Below are 23,484 nucleotides of genomic sequence, written 5' to 3'. Positions count from 1 at the left end.
ATAAGTAAGATAAAATCCTTTAGTTTTCTTTATATTCACTTCCATTCCCGTGTTATTACAAAACTTTGACCAATTTTAAATTGTAAACCATACCCTCATAAGATTAACTAATTAGCGTTTGCTGATGAGATAGCATTAATGTTGCGCAATGAAAACTGTTTCCGTCTAATCCTAAAAATATCCCCTTCTGCTTCTCCTCGATAGTACTAATTAATGGGTCCATTACAATGTTAAAAAGGATCGGTGACAACGCTTCACCTTGCTTTACTCCTCTTAAAATTTCAATGTTTCCGGTTTTACATTTAAAACCTTCCACCGGAGTAAAATTATTCTCATAAGTTTGTAATTAGTTTAATAAAAATTTGTGGGAGCTGGAGTCTTTTCAATGCTGTTATAATTAATCTATGACCGACGGTATCAAAGGCTTTTGCTAAATCTACAAAAACTACAGCGAAATTCCTCTTATTCTTTTAGCACTTTTCATAATATTTTCCAGGATTTTTATGTTCTCTTCACATCCTGCTACGCCAGTCATAAATTCTGCCTTTTATTCAGATTTATCGCTTTACTTAGTGTATTCGCAATGATTTTTGTAAAGATTCTAAGCATAATCGGCCTCCAATTATTTATATCTTTTAACTCATCTTCTATGCTCAGCTTAGGGATGAGAACTGTTTTACTTATTTTTAACTGGTCTGGAATTTTACCTGTTTTTATCCAAATGGAAATAGTCTAGGAAATAATGAATTATCCTTATTAAATATCTTAATTATTTCTTTAAGCGTCAGCCTGTCTGGCCCTGCAGCGGTTTTCACGTTCATCGCCTTTACAGCCAGATCCACATCTTCCACTGTCACAGGACCAGAGTGCTACCCAAGGATCCCTCACTTTGATTTTTATATTTAGCAAAACCCCTTAAGTTATTATTTTCATTCAAATTTGTTAATCTTTCCCTAAAGTAGTCCTCTAACTCTACCTTGCTCAGGGGACATTCACTCTTAACTGGGGCCCCCATTAGGGTTCTTGCTAAATACTGCCTCTTAGTTTTATATAGAACTTGCATTTCTTTAAATTCTCCCTTCTTTTTACTATGCCTTTTCTTGGCTTTATTTTCCTCCTCCTTTCTTTGCCCACTATCCCTTAGCTTAAAACTTACTCTTTTAGTAGGAGTTACCTTCTTACTTGTCCAATCATCCTTTTTCTTTCCTAATTTGCCCATTATCATACCCAAGATTTTCTCGTGATCCTTATTAACAACTTTATTCTTACCCAGGTCATCTTCAATTATTTTTATCAATTCTGATATCAACCTACCATTATAATCTTGACATTCCATAATATTAGCATTCTCCTGGTCCCTCTGTTTATTCAACTTTTCTTCCTCCAAAACCCTATCTAACACCAGATCGCTATGTTGCATTTCATTATTGTCATTAATATTAAGGATCATTTCTAACTCTATACCCTTATCATTATCGCTAGTCTTACACTTATTTAATAGTCGCCTTTTATCTGAAATTTGTTTAGCAGTTTTGGAACAGATTCTCTCTGCGATACTTTTATTAATATTCTTACAGCCACTAAACTCTAATTCTAGTTGTTGCAACTTTTCCACCTCTTCTTTAGACCATACTCCCCTCGTTTCCCTCTCTATTATCTATCTTATCCTTATTGTCCGTCTTCCCTTCTTTTCTTTTCTCATTTCTCAAGATGGGGTGAGCATGTCTTTCATGTTGCCCCAACCCTCTGGGTGATTTAAATTTTAACCGGCATCTTTCACACTGGTATGATTTTTCTAATCCACCTCCTTCATTACTATTACTACTACTAATAACATTATCACTCTTACATTTTGGATAGTGGCACGCTACCACCTGATAGCTCCCTTCCCATTCACATTTACTGCACCTAATCCTCACTGATTTAATTCCCTGGCATATTTAAGTGTTTCCTAAACATCCCTATAGTATTGTAGATATTATTACATTTAAAATCTTTTATAGGGTATTTAATTATTAACTCTAATTTATGTTTCTTTAATTACCGGGTGAATAATTCTTCCTTCATACCTCTCCTCATTGCTCTCTAAGTCTCCACCGACTAAAAACAAACGGCCCCTTAAAATTCAAATTAAAAATCGTCCGGCTGTTAAATGGACTTGGCTGTAGAGGGGCCTCCTCTACAAGCCCTTCCCTTTGAATACTGTCCTGATTATTCTGGACAATGTTAACAGCTCCCTCGTGCCTGTCTGAGGACAGCCTTGCCGGAATAATTCTTAAGGTCTCTTCTGTCTGAGTCTGAGTCGAGACAGATTGCCTAGTCAGTTTTTGGCTCATACATTTAGTTGGTGAGCCTACTACTGTTGCAGGCAGGGCATTCCACACCCCTACTACTCGGAGTACAGAAACTACCTCCAACATCTGCCCTATATCTATGACCCCTCAAATTTGAAGCTATGCCCCCTCTCGGTGGTGGCGGCGGTGTCGAAGGAAAAAGGCACTCACTGTCCATCTATCTCACCCTCTGATTGTCGTAAACACATTATCAGTGATGTTTGAAAAGGCTGGAGGTCAATCAGCTCAGTTTTGCTGCATAACTGGTTTGTGATGCAGAGAGATGCCAACTGAATTCAATTCCCGCACCACAAAGGACTCTTTCTCAACCTCTTGGTGTGGACTTGTTGGGCTGTTTCCACACTGTAGGGATTCTATGAAATCCCTCTTCTTGCCTGAGATGCGGTGACCCTCAGGTTAAACGAGTCATCTCTCTCAATGAGGGAGCACCATATGGTCATGTCAACTTTACCTTACCTGAAAGTGTCTTCTCAGAGACCACACTTGCCAAATCAGATCTGATTATCTTAAAATCAGCCATCTCCCAATTTAGAAATTTGACTTCAGGTCTATCCTAGTCCTTTTCCGTAAAGTATAACTCATTGAGATCTGACATTCTTGCAATTCTGTCTTAATGAATATAAGAGAGAAGGTTTTGCCAGTACGGCTCTCCCAGTAATTCTCTAATTGCGTGACTTCACACCATTTGGTTTAATTACTAAAGGAGTCTCATTTTCCAAAAACACTTACAAACAACACAGATAAAATGTTGCTTCAAATCAACTGTCAGATCAAACATGGCAAAGTCTACAAGAAGTTGGGCAGGTAACTCTTAAAGAGCAACAAATGGAAATTCAGACTGAATTTTCAAATAAGGCAGAAACTCAGAAAAACTGTTTAAATAACAGTTTTGTAATTTACAATAGTACTGGGGCCTTCTTTTTGTTGAGCACTTTTCCCACTCTTTCCAGAAGGATTTTACCTCCCCCTGGGTTAGTTTCCTGATGAGATTACCTCCTGCACTGCAGGAAAATGCCCAAGACAGCATCAGCTGGCTGTTAAATAGCCGAAACCATCTCAGCCAGAACTCCTTCTGTCCTAAAGGAACTCTCCTCCTCTTTGGGGTGACCAGAAGGACCAATCCAGCTCAACTGTGCTCTCTCACCACCATTGCACCAATCATAGTAACTTTTGATGCTACCTGATAAACCATGCTGTGCTGACAGAGCTCAGGCAAAAGTAAGGACTGGAGATACTGGAGATCAGAATCAAGATTAGAGTGGTGCTGGAAAAGCATAGCAGTTAAGGCAGCATCTGAGGAGCAGGAAAAAAAAATAATCAACTTTTGGGCAAAAGCTCTTCATGAGGCTCCATTATCAATTAAACCAAATGGTGTGAAATCAGACAAATTATGAGAATTACTGGGTGAGACATCCTAGCAAAACCTTCTCTCTTACACTCCAAGACAGAATTGCAGGAACGGAGATCTATTTTACAGAAAAGGAGGATAGACCTGAATTCAAATTTCTAAAAATCGGGACACGGCTGATTTTAAGATGATCAAATCTGATTTGGCAAGTGTGGACTAAGAGCAGACACTTTCAGGTAAGGTAAAGTTGCCAGGACCATGTGGGTGCTCCCTCAGAGAGGGAGGACTGGTTTAACCTGAGGATCACCACGTCTCAGGCAAGAGGAGGGATTTCATAGACTCCCTACAGTGTGGAAACAGGCCCTTCAGCCCAACAAGTCCATACTGAGAGGTTGAGAAAGAGTTCTTTGTGGTCACCTCAGGCTGACAGAGTTAGCCACATTCAGGTTTTGGACTGTTCAGGTCTGCAAACTACAGTAGTGCTTGTACCCGGGAGACACTGGCTCAGTAACTCTGGCAGTACTATGGACATTCCTCAAGTGAGGCTTCATGAGTGAGCCAGACCAGAGGTCAACTTTCTCATTGTTGCTAACACACCCCTTCATAAAGCCTTGACCCCTCCTCATCTCTGCAACTGCTTCAGACCTCTGCGCTGCTCCATTTCTGACATCTTGCACACCCTACTTTGACTCACTAATATTATGCCTTTCAGCCAAGTTCTATGGATCCCTTGAACTGTTCTCCCCATCTCTCCTTCCCTCAGATACTCTATAAACCCTTGCCCTTTCTCAAAGCTTTAGGTCATGTGTTCTAATGTTTCTGCATGATTCAGTGTGAAACTCAGTTCAATGATACACCTGTGAAGCACCAAGGAATGTTTTCTCCACATCACAGGAGTTGTATAAACAAACTGCTCTTGCTGAATCTCAAAGCAGGCCTTGGAACTGACCACATCCATTTGTGGAGTCATTCGATGGATGAGCTGTAGATTCATTCATTTTTAATAATTTTTGAAAATGTATCATTGAAAAGTTAGAAGCACAAATTCATAAAAGCCCAGCATTGAACCTAGTCAGTCAGAATAGGGAGCCAAGTTAACTGTTCTAGTATCCTGTAAATAAGTGTCAGTATGTTTAAATTAATTACAAGTTAATCTTTAGGTCTAAATCCACCTCTTGCAGAAGTGACCAATATCTGGTGAACTCAGATCAGGGGGCAGTGCTCACCATCTATACCCCACACCTCAGCTTCAGTCCATTACACCTGGAGCAGAGCTCTACCTGTTTCTGGTCATTTACAATCCAGCTTAGGGGTGGTTAAGTTTCAGTGGAGTGAAGCCATTTCAAGCCAGTCCCTGGACTCCTCCTGTCTAGCCCCAGTGTCCTTCCCTTTCACAGTGTTGTCTCGAGGTCGGGATGGGCGAAGTCTTGGGTCACCTGAGCTTGGGGAAGATGCGGATGAAGAGGATCATGCTGATGAAGGTGAAACACACCACGACAAGCATCAGCCACAGCAGCCAGTTGACTGATTTCTTAGTGTGTTGCTCCAGTCGCTCAGACTCCACCTTCAGCTTCTCGAAGTTCTGATCCGCCATCCGCAGGGACTGGGTCAGTGTCTGGTACAACCAAGAAGTGAATGTCATGAGTTAAAACAGCACTGCCATCCTCCACTCCCCTTCACCCCTTCCCGTCTACGCCAGATGGAGTCATAGATGTACAGCATGGAAACAGACCCTTTGGTCCAACTTGTCCATACCGACTAGATATCCTAACTAATCTAGTCACATCTCCCAGTATTTGGCCCATACCCCTCTAAACCCTTCCTATTCATGTACCCATCCAGATGCCTCTTAAATGTTGCAATTGTACTAACCTCCACCACATCCTCTGACAGCTCATTCCATTCACGCACCACCTTCTGTGTGGAAAAAGTTGCCCCTTTTGGTCCCTATTAAAAAAGGGTGGCCCTCTCACCCAAAACCTATGTCTTCTAGTTCTGGAATTCCCACCCCAGAGAAAAGACCTTGGCTATTTACTTTATCCATGCCCCTCACGATTTTATAAACCTCTACAAAAGGTCATCCCTCAGCCTCCAATGTTCCAGGAAAAAAGCCCCAGCCTATTCAGACTCTGCCTAAATCCCAAACCCAGCAACATCCTTGTAACTTTTTCTGAACCCTTCCAAGTTTCACAACATCCTTCCGATAGGAGGGAGACCAAAATTGCACACAATATTCCAAAAGTGGCCTAACCAATGTCCTGTACAGCTGCAGTAGGACCTCCCAACTCCTGTACTTAATGCATTGACCAATAAAGGAGAACATACTTTTGCTCTCATTGTGATGTGACAATCATAGAATCCCTGCAGTGCAGAAAAAAAAAAAGGCCACTTAGCCCATTAAGACTGCACAGATCCTCTGAAAAGCATTCCACCCAGACCCACTTCCCACCATATCCCTGTAACCCTGCATTTCCTATAGCCAATCCACATAACCTGCACATCTTTGGACAGTGGGAGGAAACCGCTGCACCTGGAGAAAGACAACAGCAGACATGGGAAGTACGTGTCTGTGTGGAGTTTGCACAGTCGCCAGAGGCTGGAATCAAACTCGGCTCCCTGGCACTGAGAGTCAGCAACGCTAACTACTGAGCCACCATTGGTGTTGGAGCACAAATCCACAAATAGGGCACCCACACATACACTCCATAAATGACAGGTTCCTGATGACCATAAAGTTTACACTCAAAGCAACACCCAGCGAGGGTGTGATGGACATCATTAGCTCGCACGAGTAATAACTGCATCAGCAATCTGTCCGAAAAAAGTGGTAATATTGGAATGGAAATGAACAGAGTTTCGCCTTCCATGGAGTAGCTGCAGACAGAGCCACATCATATTTACAGCACACGATCAGGCCATTCAGCTCCACACAACCTGTCCAACCCCACCCCACTCTTTACCTCCCCCACTCAGCAACATTTCTTTGACTGCATGGACGGCACATTGCTGCTGAAACCAGCCATGCTCAGTTCCGGTGGGTGGGGAGGTCTGAGGCAGGGATCACCGTAGTGGAACCATCTCACCGACCCACCCGCTCTTACCTGGTTGTCCTGTTTGATGACGCTCTGCGCCGCCAGAGTGTTGTTCTTCAGGTTCCGGGCCAGGCTCAGCATCTCCTCGGCAAGTCGCTCCTGCATGTTGTGGTGACGGTGGAGTACGGCGTCCAGTTCAGTGGCTGTTTGTTTCTCATCCTCCAGGCCACTACAAATGAGGGAGTGCAAGAGAGGAATTACAGGAAGTGGAACAAAAATGCAAGTGAATGAGAAAGCACCACCATTAACAATGCAGTCAGTCAGCCAGCCAGCTCCAGTGTAGCAAGCCAATACAAAAGGCAGACAGCTTTGAATTTCTATAGCACCATCCACAATCTCAGAATATCCAATGCACTTCACTAAAAACGTAACACTTTTGAAACATGTAGGGAACACAGCAACCAGTTTGCACAGCACAGCAAGCTCCCACAACCCTTTTTTCTTTTCCTAAAGACAACAATGTTGATTGATGGATAAGCATTAGTAAAATCATCTTGAAGAGTTGTGACTTGTTTTATAACCACCCAAGAGAAAGCAGAGATGAGCCTCAGGACTTAAATGTTCCATCCACAACAGACAGTGTACTCACTCACTATGGTACTTGCATTGAAGACAGTTTTGTGCTCAGAACTCAAGTGGGAATTGAACCCACAATACTCTCTCAGAACAGTATGCAACCCAATGAACCACAAATGCTGCTCAGACTTTCAGACAGTGTCTGCTTCATATAGAGGTTGCTAACAGGTTAATGTCTCCATTACAATGGCTGACGACAAGAAGTTTAAATTAAGTATCCCAACAGTAATACTGCAGACTATGTAAATTGCCCACACTTCTCCAGAGATTAGCCACAAATTATTGCTCTATAAACTTTAATCTTTCTGCATCAATATCTTTATGGGACATTACTGGCAGGCAGCACCAGACAGACATCTGCTTTGTTGGATCTTTCACCACTTTCTCCATTGCAAACCAGATGAGCATCAATTCTGAGCCAAGCTTCCTCAGATAAAGATGGTTGTCAGGGAGGGTACAATAACGTTTAGGTTAATGTTAATCTGGGGAAATGCTGTGACGCTCTTTACACAGGTGTGTAAATGTAAAAAGGTAACCAGATTATAAACAGGGGAGACAGTGAATGTAGCAATAAAGTCAATCTACAGGACCAGACTGAAGCTCTGGGAACATGGACTTAAAATCTCACCCATAGCAGCTGGTGCAATTTTAATTCACTTGATAAATCTGGAATTGAAAGCTAAACCAGGATAGCCATTCCAGACTGCTGAAAAAAAAACATAAACAAACAAAGCTCTTTGGGAGTGGCAACCTGTCATTCATGCCAGATTTAAATGCCAGACCCACAGCAATGAGGTGGATTTTAACTGCCCTCTGAAATAGCAAGCCAGCCAGCCAGCCAGCCAGCCAGCCAGCCAGCCAGCCATTCAGTTCAAGGGCAAATGGGGACAGGCAAGAAAATGCCAGCAATAACCACATCGGATAAAGAAAAAAGGAAAAAAATGTTTGGTCACAAATGTAGGTTTTTAAAAAAGGTGCTTTTAAAAAAAAAAAAGAGACAGAGAGGAGAGTGGAGATTTATTGCCAGTCAGGAATTTAAAAATTAGGGAGAGAGAGTTGTTTAATACAGGTGGTGCTGAAACTAAGTCAATGGAGGCCAGCAAATGCAGGAGGGATGGGGGCTCAGGGTGTGGTGCAAGTTTGGATATGTGGTGAAGAATTGGAACATGGAAAGTGGGAGACCTAACCAGTAGAAGATGGCAACAGTCTGGAGGCAATGAGAAGGCACAAATGGGAATTTCTGCTGCAGATGAGGGGGGCAGAGACATGGTATTCTGAGAGGTGGAAGGGACCGTGGAGTCAGATGCTCAGCTTTGGTATGGTACAGCAAGTAAGGAGTTGGATTAGGCTAAAGATACTAAGACATGGGAGCAAAAGTAGGCCATTCAGCCCATCAAGCCTGCTCCACCATTCAATGAGATCATGGCAGATCCGATAATCCTCAACCACACTTATCTTTCCCCATAACTTTCGATCAAAAAGGATGTACACCTCAGCCTTGAATATACAGAATGAGCCAGCTTTGACTGCCTCAGTGGTAAAGAATTCCATACATCCACTACTCTCCAAGAGAAGAAATTCCTTATCATCTGTTTTAAATGACCATCCTCCAACACACTCCATTTATATACCATGACAGAAGACATGTTTCCTACTTTAATTCCCAGTCAGGAATTACATGCAGAGAGAAACAGGAAAACATTAAGATTTTGCTATAAACATAAAACCTTACCTCCGTTTTCTCAGTTCAGTAACTTCAGAACCTAAAAAGAAAAGATAGAAATTTATTTTTCTCAATCAACCTAGCTTCCTGAGTGATAAACAACTTATATCATTAGTGTCTATATGCAGCCTTTAGAAAGGGAAACTAAGTATACATTCATGGTTGCTGCTTCCATTTTGATACCAAAACAAGCTCGGTTGTATTTTGAAATGTTTCATTGAAGTTCTGGTGTGAAAGGAAAGGCAGCAGTTGTTCTGTACATTGGAAGAAATCTCTCTAAAGACAGCGGGATAGAGGAATGATCAAGAAAGTTGGCACAGAATAAGTTAAATAGCAAATAAACAACAGAACACTGGAAACACTTCACGTGTTTGTCAGTTTCTCTTCTGGAGAGAGCAGCAGTGTTAAACATTTCGTGTCAATATCCTTTCATTGGGATTGGGAAAAGTTAGAGATGTTACAGGTTTTAATCAAGTACAGAGGCAGGGTGAGGGTGGAGGGGAAGCAAAAGAACAAAAAGGGAAGGTTTGAAGTAGAATGGAATTCAGGAATTAATCAGATAACAAAAAGGATAATGATGCATGGGGAAAACGGAGGAGAGGTGGCACGGTGGCTCAGTGGTTAGCACTGCAGTCTCAACACCAGGGACCCAGGTTCGACTCCAGCCTTGGGTGACTGCGTGGGTTTCCTCTGGGTGCTCCGGTTTCATCCCACAGTCCAAAGATGTGCAGAACAGGTGGACTGGCCATGCTAAAATTGCACGTACTGTGAGCTGAATTAGTCAGAGGGAGATGGGTCTGGGTGGGTTGCTGTTCGGAGGGTCGGTGTGGACTTGTTGGGCACTGTAGGGACTCTAACCTAATCCAATGAGAGAGAGCGAGAGCGCGAGAGCGCGAGAGCGCGAGAGAGCGAGAGAGCGAGAGCGCGAGAGCGCGAGAGCGCGAGAGCGCGAGAGCGCGAGAGCGCGAGAGCGCGAGAGAGCGAGAGAGCGAGAGAGCGAGAGAGCGAGAGAGCGAGAGAGCGAGAGAGCGAGAGAGCGAGAGAGCGAGAGAGCGAGAGAGCGAGAGAGCGAGAGAGCGAGAGAGCGAGAGAGCGAGAGAGCGAGAGAGCGAGAGAGCGAGAGAGCGAGAGAGCGAGAGAGCGAGAGAGCGAGAGAGCGAGAGAGCGAGAGAGCGAGAGAGCGAGAGAGCGAGAGAGCGAGAGAGCGAGAGAGCGCGAGAGCGCGAGAGAGCGAGAGAGCGAGAGAGCGCGAGAGCGCGAGAGCGCGAGAGCGCGAGAGCGCGAGAGCGAGAGAGCGCGAGAGCGCGAGAGCGCGAGAGCGCGAGAGCGCGAGAGAGCGCGAGAGCGCGAGAGAGCGCGAGAGCGCGAGAGCGCGAGAGAGCGAGAGAGCGAGAGCGCGAGAGAGCGAGAGCGCGAGAGAGCGAGAGAGCGCGAGAGAGGGAGAGAGGGAGAGAGGGAGAGAGGGAGAGAGGGAGAGAGGAGTCCTGTAATTGACAACAGTTAGGCCATGACCAGGATCTGCTGCCCAAATAAGCAGCAGCGGTTATGATTCAAGTTTCTGGCTCCATATGATCAGTAAAATCTGCCCAAGCTACAGGGGAATAGGAATTCAAAACCTTGTATCAACATTTCATCTCCCAAATACACTCCAATATAGCATTTCCTCAGTTCTGCTTGTAATCCACCTTGGAGCAGAATCCAAACAGATCTCACTAGACTGGAGGACAGACTAAAGCAAACAAGCATTTTTCCTCAGTTTAAGTAAAACCACGGCAGCATTTGTTCCCTGGGTCAGCAGGAGGGATCAGGGGCTGGACTCCCTTGTGTGGCGCTATGGCAATCCAGCATTGCTTTTGGGTCAGGTGCAGACTGGAGCCCTGATCAGGGAAACAATAAGTGGCTTAGACCGTGCTGGCTGCCTCAGAGCAGGAACCACCCTGGTGACTGACCCTACATTCAACAGCCCATCACTGAGGGAACTAGCTGGCCTTCAACAATCTTAGCGGTTTATTTCCAGATTTCTGTACATTTATTTTGCAATGGTCCAATTTGAATATTCACATTCTTTTGTGTCACATGCTCAAGTCTCCATTACAAACCCTCTCACTTCTCCAATAGACTGCTGTATCCCCACAGCAACCAGGATTGGGAAATCAACATTTTTCCCCCATAGCTTCAGGAATAATCCTCTACAGCATTGGAGGTCACAACTAGCTATTTTAAAATAAAAAAAGGTTAAATTAATTAACAAACAAACAAATGCAAGGAAAGTGAGTTTTAAGATTTGCAGCTCAGATTGAGGTTCTGAATGTAGGTTTGCTTGTTGAGCTGGAAAGTTTGTTTTCAGACATTTCGTCACCACACTAGGTAACCTCTTCAGTGAGCTTCTGAACAAAGCACCGCTGGTGTTTCCTGCTTTCTATGTTTGGGTTTCCTTGGGTCGGTGATGTCATGTCCTGTGGTGACAGTTTCCTGTTCTTTTTCTCAGGGGGGTAATAAATACTGACTTGGATCCCTTTACCACCCTAAGAAAACAGGAAATGACAATCACCAAAGGAAATGTCACCACAGAAAAAGACATTACCAACCCAAGGAAACCCAAACATATAAATAGAAACCAGGAAATACCAGCAATGCTTTGTCTGGAGGCTCACTGAAGAGGTTAGCTAGTGTGGTGTCAAAACATCTGAAAATGAACCTTCCAGCTCAGCAAGCAAACCGAAGTCCAGAAACAAGGAAAGTTTGGGACCCAGCATTTACTCACCTTCAGGAGCCAGGGTTTGCTGTAAAATAAGATAGAAAAATAAATGGAATATAAATCACAGTTTTATCAACTTGTCTCAGCAAGAAACAGAAACAGGGAGACAGCACTACCTTCATAGATTTGTCACCCAAATTTCAAAAGTTAAAACACTTAGGTTTGCAAAGAGAGTTTGGTGATTTGACCCATGACAGCGCTGTCCCAGAATCTCCCTCTCAGCTGATTGCGGGCGGGAGGAATAGCACCACCTGGGGGGAGATGGGGTTTGAAGTACTGAGTACTCATCAGGTGGCATTTATTACTTAAGTGAGGCATTGGAAAGTATTTATACATGTCAACCTGTCCTGGACTTCCCAAGGAGATGCGATGGTCAAGGTGGCATGACATTGCCTCTTCTTCCTCAGGTGGCTTAGGAAACTCAGCACGTCCATAAGGAACCTCACCAACCTTTACAGACGCACCACTGAAAGCATACTTTCCAGATGTATAACAGCCTGGTAGGGTAACTGCTCTGCTCAGAACAGTAAGAAATGACAAAACGTTGTGTGCACAGGCCAGAGTATCACGAAAGACAATCGCCCATCCATGAACTCCATTTACACGTCTCGTGGACACAAAGGCTGCCAATATCAAAGACCTCTCCCACTAGTGCTCTCCTGCAACCTCTGCCATCAGGAAAATACAGAAGCTTGAACACAAACCAACAGGTTCAAGAACAGCTTCTTCCCTGCTGTTATCAGACTGATGAATGGACTCTCCTACTTCAATTAATGCTGACTGTGCTAGTGTTGATCTTGTCTAGTGCAGTGTGACCTGTGTGCCTCAGGTTTTTTACCCTGTGATCAGTGTGTCCTTGATTACTATGATCTGCCTGTAATGCTCGTAAACAAAGCTTTTTGCTCTACTTAGGCACGCATGACAATAAAATCAAATCAAGTCAAATGGTATTATAAATTGTAAAAACCCCAAGTTAACATACAGCTTGATGATGAAAACAGAGCACAGAGTACAGAACCCCAATTTGAAATATGCCCCTATGCCATTTGCAACCAATGGACCAAACTAAATTTTGGTCACCTTCATGCACATATTCACAGATGGGGTTGCGCTTTTTTTGGGAGCCATGGGTCACCAACGCTACAGTGTTATAGTATAGGTACAGACCCTTTCGTCGATCACATCTGTGCGGGTCATGAAGTACCTATGTACTCTAGTGCCACTTGCAAGCAGTTAGTGTCAGAGATGTACAGTACAGAAATAGACCCTTCAGTCCAACATGGCCATGCTGACCAGATATCCCAACCTAATCTGGTCGGATTTCCCAGCATTTGGCCCATATCCCTCCAAATCTTTCTTATTCATATACACACCCAGATGCATTTTAAACATTAACTGCACCAGCTTCCACCAGTTCCTCTGACAGCTCATTCCATAACGCACCACCCTGTGTGAAAACATTGCCCCTTAGGTCTCTTATATCATTTCCCCCATCACCCTAAACCTATGACCTCTACCTCTGGACTCCCCAACCCCAGGGAAAAAAGACCTTGTCCTTAAAATCCTCTTGAAACCTCCTGCCCCCACCTGCAATCTATGGTCTGTGGAAAGTGATCCCCTCTATCAAGGGGAAAACGTTATTCCTGTCTATGACCCTCAATCTTGTAAGTCAAAATCTTGTCCCTCCTCAGAGTAAAACAACTCGAGCCCACTTAGTCTGTCTATTGAATCACTTCATACTAACCTTCCACTGAGTTACACTTAAAGCTGGAGCACTCACCAGGCCGAGGAGTTGACCTCTCATTTCCCCCGTGTATCTGGCTTTCATCTGGAGGTGGACCGTTTGAGTGGCGGATAGCCTCTCCTTTCCAGTCGTTGATGTCTTTCCTGGTGCTAAAAACTGATTGGCCAGAGCTTTCTCCGTGGGGTTCGGCTAGAAACCAAAAGGAAGAGATGCTGATTGACGGAATCCAACATCTGTTAAGCAGGAGCAAGGAATGGAACATGGAATAATGTGTTGTTGGAGGAGGATTAACCTTTTGTCAGCACATAAGGGAGAATGCCTCTGCATTTGCAAAAATGCTCTGGGGATTCTTTAATCCCACTCAAGAGGGCAGATGGAGACTCAATGTTTCTAAGTCTTTTTTTGATTGAACAGTCTTGCCGTACAGGATGGAAACAGACCCCTTGTCCAATTCATCCATGCTGATCAGATATCAAACTAAATCTAGTCCCATTTGAGCATTTGGCCCATACCCGTCCAAACCTTTCCAATTCATGTATCCATCCAGATGCCTCTTAAATGTTGCAATTGTACCAGCCTACACCACTTCCTCTGGCAGCTCATTCCATACACGTACCATCCGCTGCATGAAAAAGTTGCCTTGTAGGTCTCATATCTTCTCCACCACACCCACCCCGCCCCACCCCCACCCTAAACCTATGCCCTCTAGTTCTGGACTCCCTGACTCTAGGGAAAAGACTTTGTCTATTTATCCTATCCATGCCCCTCAACATTTTGTAAACCTCTATAAGGTCACCCCTCAACCTCCGACAGTGAGTCTATTGCAGTGACAATGCAGAGCTCATTCCAAATGTAGACTATGCTTTACTTTCAGGCTGAGAGATTGCTGTAGATATAACTTATCCATTTGATTGTACAAGGTGATAGGGAACATGGACTTACTCCCAGAACTAAGAATCTGAAGTATAAATTACAAACAGATTGCTCTTACCAGTTTCTCAGCCTCCAAAAGCCCCTTCATGAATTCCACCTTGCGGGTATATTCATTTAGGACCTCGGCAGCAGGTTTGCTATAGTCAAAAGAAACAGGAAACATTCGATTTAGCATCCTATAAAAAGCTTCTTTCATGTAGTACAGTTAAATACTCAATTAAACATGGCAATCACATTAACTCAGCCTGGAGACAGGCTCATGGACCTGGTTATCATGGAGAAAGAGACCCAATCCAAAAACTATTGAGAAAAGAAATGACACTGATTTTTAAAACAGGATTACAGGTTTAGGTGAAGAGCAGGGAGAACTGTAAATGAGCTAAGAACAAAACAGAATGCTTGTAAAAGTTGGTTTTCTGTATGGAAAGAAAATAAAAGTAGTTTGATGAGACAAGAGGATTCCAGACAAGGAGTGACAGAGGTGAGCCTTGTCGTCGGAGGGCTGTTGTGGAATACTTAATCTGAGAAAAATTGATTGAGCCACAGTGGAACATTTGATCTCATATGGCAGTTAGTAGTGAGCCTGCTGGAAGCTGGGATTGATTTGAGAACTGGTCTTGTATTGTCATCCATTTGCCAGAAGCAAGAGATAAATACAAGTGCTCTACGGAATTTCATTACATCTCTCAAACCAGCATTAATGTACTTCATGTAAAATAAATAAAACTGGAGTTGAGTGAAACAGACAATGCAGATGTTGTTTTTGAGCAAGCAAGATCCCATATGTAGCGGCACATCAATTAATCGGTTTTATCGGTAAGGCAATTTTAAACAACAAAACAAAACTGCGCTGTTCCCAAAGATCTTTACCATCCATGTGATCAGGCAGGTGGGGCCACAACTCAGGACAGACAGTACCACTGATAATGCTTCACTCCCTCAGCATAGTCCCTTCCAGTCTTCGCACAGGCACTGCCTATATTGGTTATGCAATTCTATCCTCTTACGGTCACTGTTGGGGTCAGTCATAAAGGTGGGACTTCTAATTGAAGAAGTATGCCACCTAGTTCACACAGTTCAAGAAGTGATTATCTGTTTAAAAGGCTCTGGTGATTTCAGCCAACATTAGGTATTTGCAAACAGCTATTTATATCTTTAGTGACCAATTTTAAACGTAGCTAACAGCAAGTGGTGCTGGTAAGTCCAGATTTCCTCTTTCCTCCTTTATGACTTAAATCTTTCACCAAGTTTAAAAAAAAAAGGATTGTAATGCTGTGGTAGTATTCCTACCTCAGGGTTCAAATTCCAACATTTACCCCAACAAGATTTGGAGAGGTCGGTGTTGGACAGGGGTGGACAAAAGTTAAAAAACCACATACCAGGTTATCGTCCAACAGGTTTATTTGGAAGCACTAGCTTTAGAAGTGCTGCTTCTTCATCAGGTAGTGCTTCCAAATAAACCTGTTGGACAATAACTTGGTGTTGTGATTTTTACGCAAACAAGTTCAATAACATTGAGACATCTGAGCTTGGGTCTGACCAATACCACCACAAAAAGAGTGGACATAACAGTAACATCAGTGTGCTGGCTGTGGACAGTGCAGACTACACTAGCTGTATTAACAGTGCCAGCTGAGGTTAGATCTCTGGAGTGCGCTGCCTATTCCATAACCTTCTGACCTAAAGCTGACAGCGTTCCCAGTTTTAATTTCAATTCTCTTTCTCCCCTCAAAACCTTCTGGTCTGGCACACTTACAGTTCACAGCATTCACATCTCGATTAAAAAAAAACAAATTGCAAAAACTGACAGACCTACAAAAAGATGAAAATGCAACTAGTTGGTAGAGAATTCTCTTACCTAAGGTGCTTCTTCAGTTCAACCAACATTTCCTGAAGAGCTCCTACATACTGGAGAAAAATCACAAAGAGCAGCATGTAACCTCAAACTTCATTTGAACCCCTTTCATTCAATGTTTTGCTTCTATATTTAAACCCAAACCAGAGGAAATGAGTATTCATGGAAACAGTAAGTGTACGACAAGATGGAATCACAGTAAAATGCTACATCAGAAATCCTGGGGCTGGCTGAATAAAGTCCCAGGCTGTAGGATCATGGATCACAGGCAGCTCAGCCTAAAAAGATACCAGCGCTGATTATCTATCCAGCCCTGTAATCACATCCCCAGTGCATTTCACAACCAGCAAATTATTTCTTAAGTCTAAAAAGCTCCGATTGTCAAGGAGGAAACACGGGAATAACAGGAACTAAGCAAAATCACAAAGCAACAAGATCAACGTAGATCATCTACGGTGAGGGACAGATGTTGGCCAGGATACAGAGTAAATTGCTCTGCTCTTCTCCAAAATTGTGCCATCAGATCTTTAACACTGTTCTGGACAGGCACAGAGTTACATCTCTTCCAAGACTCACTGGCAGCAGTGTCAATGGCCGATGATGTTCGGAAGGCCTAGAATGGAGTTTCAGCCTTGTGATTCGAAAGCAAGATCATTAGTGAAGTAGCACTGATGTGTAGTATATGTTCACCTTGGCCAATCTGCTCAACAGGGAAGTAGAGACCATCCCCAACAACTCAGGGAGGGGAGGGGTCAGGGGAGCAGCACCACTCTCCCATATTATGGGGGTCTGGATGGGCATTAATGTCACTCCTCTACATCAAAACACTTTCCCAATTCCTGTGGGTGTGTCCATTGAATCATTTTCTATTACTAAACAAGTTTTTTTCTTCCCTTCAATTCATCTCAGTTTCTATTTAACATCTGAATAGAAGATAGAGGTGAAACAATACCTCAGTTGTTACTTGCCTTCCTACCTAATATGACTCCAAAACAAAAGTCAAGGGTCCTGGCTCATAATATTAAGAGATTGATGGTCAGTCCTTCTTTTAGGGCTCTGTTAGGATCATCCAACCCATGAAACTCAACACAATAAGAGCCATCACTCATTATTTGCAGGGACTGGACCCCAGACAGCTCCTCCATGTTCTCTAAACACTTCACAAAACTACACAAGGCTGCCTGTGGTCAGCTATCTACAACCAAACATTATGCACAAATATTTGTGAACTGTACATGCAAAGGAACATAATATTTCAATTGGTGCAGCCCAGCAATCTGGAAATCCATATTTTCCTGCGATAGAGAGAGCCACACAGAGCCAGCACTTGGATTTTAAAACAATCTTTTTCCCATTGCAGTCTATAATAAAAAAATACAGAAAAATGATACAGTCCGTCATAGATCAAGAGCTACTAGATGGACTGGATCTCTTTCCTGGTCAACACCAACGCAAGGGCTGAAAATGCCTCATTCTAGGCTGAAAACATTTCTAAAATTTGAAAATATTTGTGAAGTGGGGGCATCGGGTTCAGTGCGGAGCACTGCTGCCTCATGGCACCAAGGACCCAGGTTCGATTCCAACTGCAGGCGACAGTCTGTGTGGAGTTTTCTCATTCTCCCAGTGTCTGCGTGGGTTTCCTTCAGGTGCTTCAGTTTCCTCCCACAATCCAAAGACGTGCTGTTTAGGTGACTCGGCCATGCTAAATTGCCCACAGTGTTCAGGGATATGTAAGTTCGACGCATTAGTCAGGGGCAAATATACAGTAGGGGAATGGGTCTGGGTAGATTACTCTTCAGAGGGTCAGTGTGGACTTGGGACAAAGGGCCTGTTTCCACACTGTAGGAATTCTAATTCAGCTAGTAAGATAGTCAATGAATTTTAAACTTTGGAACGCTAACCAAGATCCTTGTCTATCCTGTATGTCATACATAACACAAAGGCAGAAGGTTCCAAGACATCTCAGTAAGAGATCCTCAGGGCAACCATTTTTAGTAGATCCAATGACCTTCCTTCTATTTAAAAGGCCATAAGTCAGCATGTTTGCTGATGGCTACATATTGTTCAGTCTTCATTTCCATTCCTTAGATACTGAAGGATTCTATAGCTGCATCAAGATAACATTCAGGCTTGGACTGATAAGTGGCAACTCATTTATGCTACACAAGCAGAAGGTAGTGGTTGCTTCTAACAAGTAGGAATCTGACCACCTCCCACTGACATTCAACTGAACACCCCACTGTCAGCACACCAGGAATCACCACCAAGTAAAGACTTAACTAGACCAGTCATATAAATACTTTTTCAAGCTCTTGGGCACATTGTTTCCCCAACTCTGGCCCAGTCAAAACGTCTGGCTTCAAGTCTCACCTGCCCCAGAAGTGTATCATAGCATGCACAATTAGACTGACTTGTTTTAAATGTAAATATACTTTGATTACAAGAGGTTCAAATTTTCAAGTGTGAAGCAAATAATTCACCTCAGTCCCATAGCCTTTCAACCATCTGCAAGTCACAAGTATGATGGAATCCCCTGAATGACCACAAAAGGTTTGGCATGATCCTCAATGAGCACATCCAACAACAGCACATAGTGGCAGCAGTGTGTACCAACAAGATCCACTGCAGCAACTCACCAAGGCTCCAGCAGCCACTTACAACCCTACAACCTCTAGCAAGGTCAGAGCAACAGAAGCAGACGCATGGAAAAAAAAACACCTAAAAAAGTTCCTCTCCAAATCATCCACATCCCCAAGTTGGAAATATATCATCATCGTCACTGAAAGATCTGTCTCTATCATTATGGGTGTCCCTACATCTGAAAAATGTTACCCAAGGAGGCAGCTCTCCACCCTCTTTCCAAGGACAGTCTTTTCTGCTGTAACACAATAGGTCAGTTTCCATGCAACCCTGCATTATAAGAAAAAAAAATCACATAATAGTAGCACCATTTAAATCAATGGGACCAGAATCTCATTATAGCTAATACATGTAAGGAAAGTTCACACTCTATAAATGTGGGCAGCACAGTGGTTAGCACTGCTGCCTCACAGCACCAGCGATCCAGGTTCAATTCCCATCTCAGACTGTGGAGTTTGCACATTCTCCCATGTCTGCAGTGGGTTCCTCCCACAGTCCAAAAATGCACAGGTTAGGTGAATTGGCTATGCTAAATTGCCCATAGAATTAGGTGAAGGGATAAATGTAGGGGAATGGGTCTGGGTGGGTTGCACTTCAGCACAGTAAGCCAAAGGGCCTGTTTCCACACTAAGTGATATAAACTAAAATAGTATAAATTCTTCAATCACATTATAGCAAACTCATTGAAGAAACACACACTATAGCAGAACCAACCATACTATCAAACATGAGCCATCCTTGATCTCCAGGAACTAGTGGAAGAACAGAAGAGTAACCTATCTGACTGTTAAGTGGTCAAGACTTAGGGAGGCATGAACTTGGCTTCCACAAAGCCACCTAGTGGCCCATGGCCTGCAATTACACCATGACAGTTGACATGGGAAAATTGAATGAGGTGTATATGAATATCGAGGTAAAAGGTTAAATGGTGTGGAGACAGAGAATGGGCACTTATTGCAGCATTTCTAGTAAAACACAGAGATGATCTAAGGACGTTACTGTTGAAACGCCACAGAATGGGTTCTGGGCCAGCTCCTTAACACCATCCCCTATAATCTGGTGCAATATTTAGCCTCCAGCCTCTCGCCGGTCTCTCCACCTCGAGATTACCTTCTCCAGCCGCCAGTCCTTCTCTTCCCTCTTCTCCCCCGCCATTGACTCGCATCTCACCAACAGCCGCAAGAAGTTTTTCTCCAACCTGGAGGTCGCCATCTTTGCGACAACAACTTCCTTCACGCCACTTCCGCCACGCTGCCGGGGGACGCTATATTTAATATGGGCAGAGTGAAGAACAAGGAGAGTCGGAGAGGCGGCAAGATGGTCCTCACCCAGAAAAATAATCTGTCCAACCCACAGCGCCGCCTGAGGGCCTCAGCGTGCTTGGCACCTTAAAACGACTAATAAATATTTGAATGCATTTGAAAGTCAAACATCCATGACTTTTATTGTCCATCACAAAGATGTTTCTTATAATAATTTTGTTAAAAACATTGCCGGTAATTCTCACCTCCATTATAATTTCTGCAATAAACTGTTCATCATCTGTGCTGGTTTGCAATCCGAGAGACATTGTAAAAGCAGTTCACCTGAAAATTATTGTTTTTTTTAAAGTGAAATGGTTAGCCTGACTTGGTTGTCGGTAATATTCCAGAATTCATTCTTAAGGATGAGATTGCAGAGTACTTGGAAGTGCATGGTATAATAAGGCTGAGTCAACACGGCTTCATCAACGGGAAGTCAGACCGAGAAAGTAGAACATTACAGCACAGTACAGGCCCTTCGGCCTTCGATGTTGCGCCAACCTGTAGAAAAATCTGAAGCCCATCTAACCTACATTATTACATTTTCATCCATATGTTTACCAATGACTATTTAAATGCCCTTAATGATGACGGGTCTTGGCAGGCAGTGCGTTCCACACCCTCACTACTCTCTGAGTAAAGAAACTACCTCTGACATCTGTCCTATATCTATCATCCCTCAATTTAAAGCCATGTCCCCTCGTGCTAGCCATCACCACCCGAGGAAAAAGGCTCTCACTGTACCCCCTATCTAATCCTCTGATTATCTGATATGTCTCAATTAAGTCACCTCTCAACCTTCTCTCTAATGGAAACATCCTCAAGTCCCTCAGCCTTTCCTCATAAGACCTTCCCTCCACACTAGGCAAAATCCTAGTAATCTCCTCTGAACCCTTTTCAAAGCCTCCATATCCTTCCTATATGCAGTAACCAGAACCGTACTCAATATTCCAAGTGTGGCTGTACCAGAATTTTGTTCAGCTGCAGCATGACCTCGTTGCTCTGAAACTCAAACCCTCTACCAATAACTGCTAACACACTGTATGCCTTCTTAACAACTCAATCAACCTGGATGGCAACTTTCAGGGACCTATGAACATGGACACCGAAATCTGTTTGAGGAGCTAACAAGCAAGTTAGACAAAGGAGAGCCAGTGGACATGATCCATTTGGCTTTCCAAAAAGTCTTTGACAAAGTGTCACACAGGTGGCTGCTAAATAAGTGTTAGGGGCAATGTACTGGCACAGATAGAGAAAGGCAGAGAGGAGGGATAACAGATCTTTTTCAGGATGGCAGCTGATGACTAGTGGAGTTCCGCAGGGGTCAGTGTTAGGGTCACAACTCCTCATTTTATACATTAACGATCTGGATAAAGGAAGTGATGGGATTGTTGCTAAGTTTACAGATGACACAAAGATGGGTGGAGGGACAGATAGTGTTGAGAAGACAGGGAGGTTGCAGAAGGACTTGGTCAGGTGAGGAGAGTGGGCAAAGCAATGGCAGATGCAATACAATGAGGGGAAAGCGTGAGGTCATAAACTTTGGTCGGAAAAATAGAGACATCAACTATCTCCTAAATAGTAAAAGGATTCGGAAATCTGAAGCATAATGGAACTTGAGAATCCTATTTCCAGATTCTCTTAAGGTAAATATGCAGGTTCAGTTAGCAGTTAGGAAAGCAAATAAACATCAGCATTTATTTCAAGAGGGCTAGAATACAAGAGCAGAGATGTACTGTTGAGGCTGTATGATCCGCATTTGTAATATTATGAGCAGCTTTGGGCGCCATATCTAAAGAAGGGTGTGCTGGCCCTGGAGGGGTCCAGAGGAGGTTTACAAAAATGATCCTGGGGATGAAGGGCTTGTTGTATAGAAAGTGTTTTAGGATTCTGGGTCTCTACTCGAGGGAGTTTAGAAGGACGAAGGGGGATCTGATTGAAACTTACAGAATACTGAGAGGCCTGGATAGAGTGAACATGGAGAAGATGTTTCCACTAGTAGGTAAGACTAGGCCCCAAGAACACAGCCTCATAGAGAAGTGATGGCCCTTTCGAACTGAGATGAGGAGGAATTTCTTCAGCCAGAGGGTGATGAATCTTTGGAATTCATTGCCACAGAGGGCTGTGGAGGCCAAGTCGCTGAGTGCATTTAAGACAGAGATAGGTAGGTTCTTGATTGGTAAGGGGATCAAGGATTACAGGGAGAAGGCAGGAGAAAGGGATTCAGAAATCTATCAGCCATGATTAAATGACAGAGCAGACTCAATGGGCCGAATAGCCTAAATCTGCTCCCATGTCTTATGGTATGTGGCAAAAGGTCTTTGCAAATGGCTATCCCACAAATAGCAAGTGAAATGTACAATTATTAGTGGCAGACTCATGACAAGCCAAGCAAAGCCAAGTCTGACTGTTGTCCAGTGCCAAGATAAGCTGGCTGAGGTTACTTAATTATTTGAAATGTTATGAGTGGTGCTGAACACACTAAACAGGCTGGCCCCTTCACCTTCTGCTGGATGGAAGGTCCTTAGTAAAACAACTGAAGATCATTCGACTGAGAATATTTCTTTGAGAACTACACTTTTTCTAGCAGAAATTGGTGTTCCTTACATAAACAGCATGGACTCAATGGGCCAAATGGCCTCTTTCAATCATGTGATGACTATGGTCCAAATGGGGAACTCCAGCTGTGACAACAAACTCTGCAGATTCCACCATCATTATCTATGTCAAGTCCAACTGCTTCTATTGCTTAATTGACTCAGTTTTATTGTAATCTCCAATGAAGATTGAGAAATATTTTGACACTTGTGGAACAACCTATTAATGAGGCACTGAGAGTCTTGGAAACACAGGCCCATCCTCAAGGTATCCTTGCAAGGTTAATAAGGCTGAAAGGTCATTTAATCATTTTCCTTTACTTTAAGATGAAGCAGAACTGGCTGCGGTGAGTGTTACTGAATTGGTTTCCCATAACTACCTTTATCTTCCCAGAGACAACTAGCAATTATAAGTTCAATTAAATTATAGGGTTTAGAAGTTGATCTTCATTATCCACAAAACTGCTGTCACCTTTGAAAATGTACATGTCAGGGATCCACACATTGATTACAAATTTATAAAGAAGAAAAAAGTAAAGGAACAGACTTTAATGTTTCTCTTC

The 23,484-nt window shown here is 43.3% G+C and overlaps 1 protein-coding gene across 1 annotated transcript; it reads right to left on the bottom strand.

Annotated features, from left to right (window-relative positions):
* Nucleotides 1–4,046: 4,046 nt before the first annotated feature.
* Nucleotides 4,047–20,255, bottom strand: use1 (unconventional SNARE in the ER 1 homolog (S. cerevisiae)). The gene is made up of 8 exons (XM_072594309.1): nt 20,134–20,255; nt 16,387–16,436; nt 14,587–14,665; nt 13,632–13,784; nt 11,858–11,876; nt 9,103–9,133; nt 6,804–6,963; nt 4,047–5,317 (listed from the first exon to the last, which is right to left on the bottom strand). Exons 1-8 carry the CDS (start codon nt 20,233–20,235, stop codon nt 5,135–5,137), a joined length of 777 nt encoding a protein of 258 aa, XP_072450410.1. The 5' UTR covers nt 20,236–20,255; the 3' UTR covers nt 4,047–5,134.
* Between the last annotated feature and the right edge of the window lie 3,229 nt (nt 20,256–23,484).

This window comes from Chiloscyllium punctatum, chromosome 24 (assembly GCF_047496795.1).
Source record: "Chiloscyllium punctatum isolate Juve2018m chromosome 24, sChiPun1.3, whole genome shotgun sequence".
NCBI classification, from domain to species: Eukaryota; Metazoa; Chordata; class Chondrichthyes; order Orectolobiformes; family Hemiscylliidae; genus Chiloscyllium; species Chiloscyllium punctatum.
The sequence above is the reverse complement of the archived record's forward strand: the minus strand, read 5'-3'. Positions and strand labels throughout refer to the sequence as shown.

What these genes read in the sequence shown, in the direction of transcription:
- use1 (XM_072594309.1), bottom strand. Translation starts at nt 20,235, where the DNA reads ATGGCGACCTCCAGGTTGGAGAAAAACTTCTTGCGGCTGTTGGTGAGA. An exon ending in AGGACTGGCGGCTGGAGAAG is followed by an intron (nt 16,437 to 20,133) that starts GTAATCTCGAGG and finishes ATTTTTCTCCAG; the next exon opens with TATGTAGGAGCTCTTCAGGA. An exon ending in GAACTGAAGAAGCACCTTAG is followed by an intron (nt 14,666 to 16,386) that starts GTAAGAGAATTC and finishes TTTTGACTATAG; the next exon opens with CAAACCTGCTGCCGAGGTCC.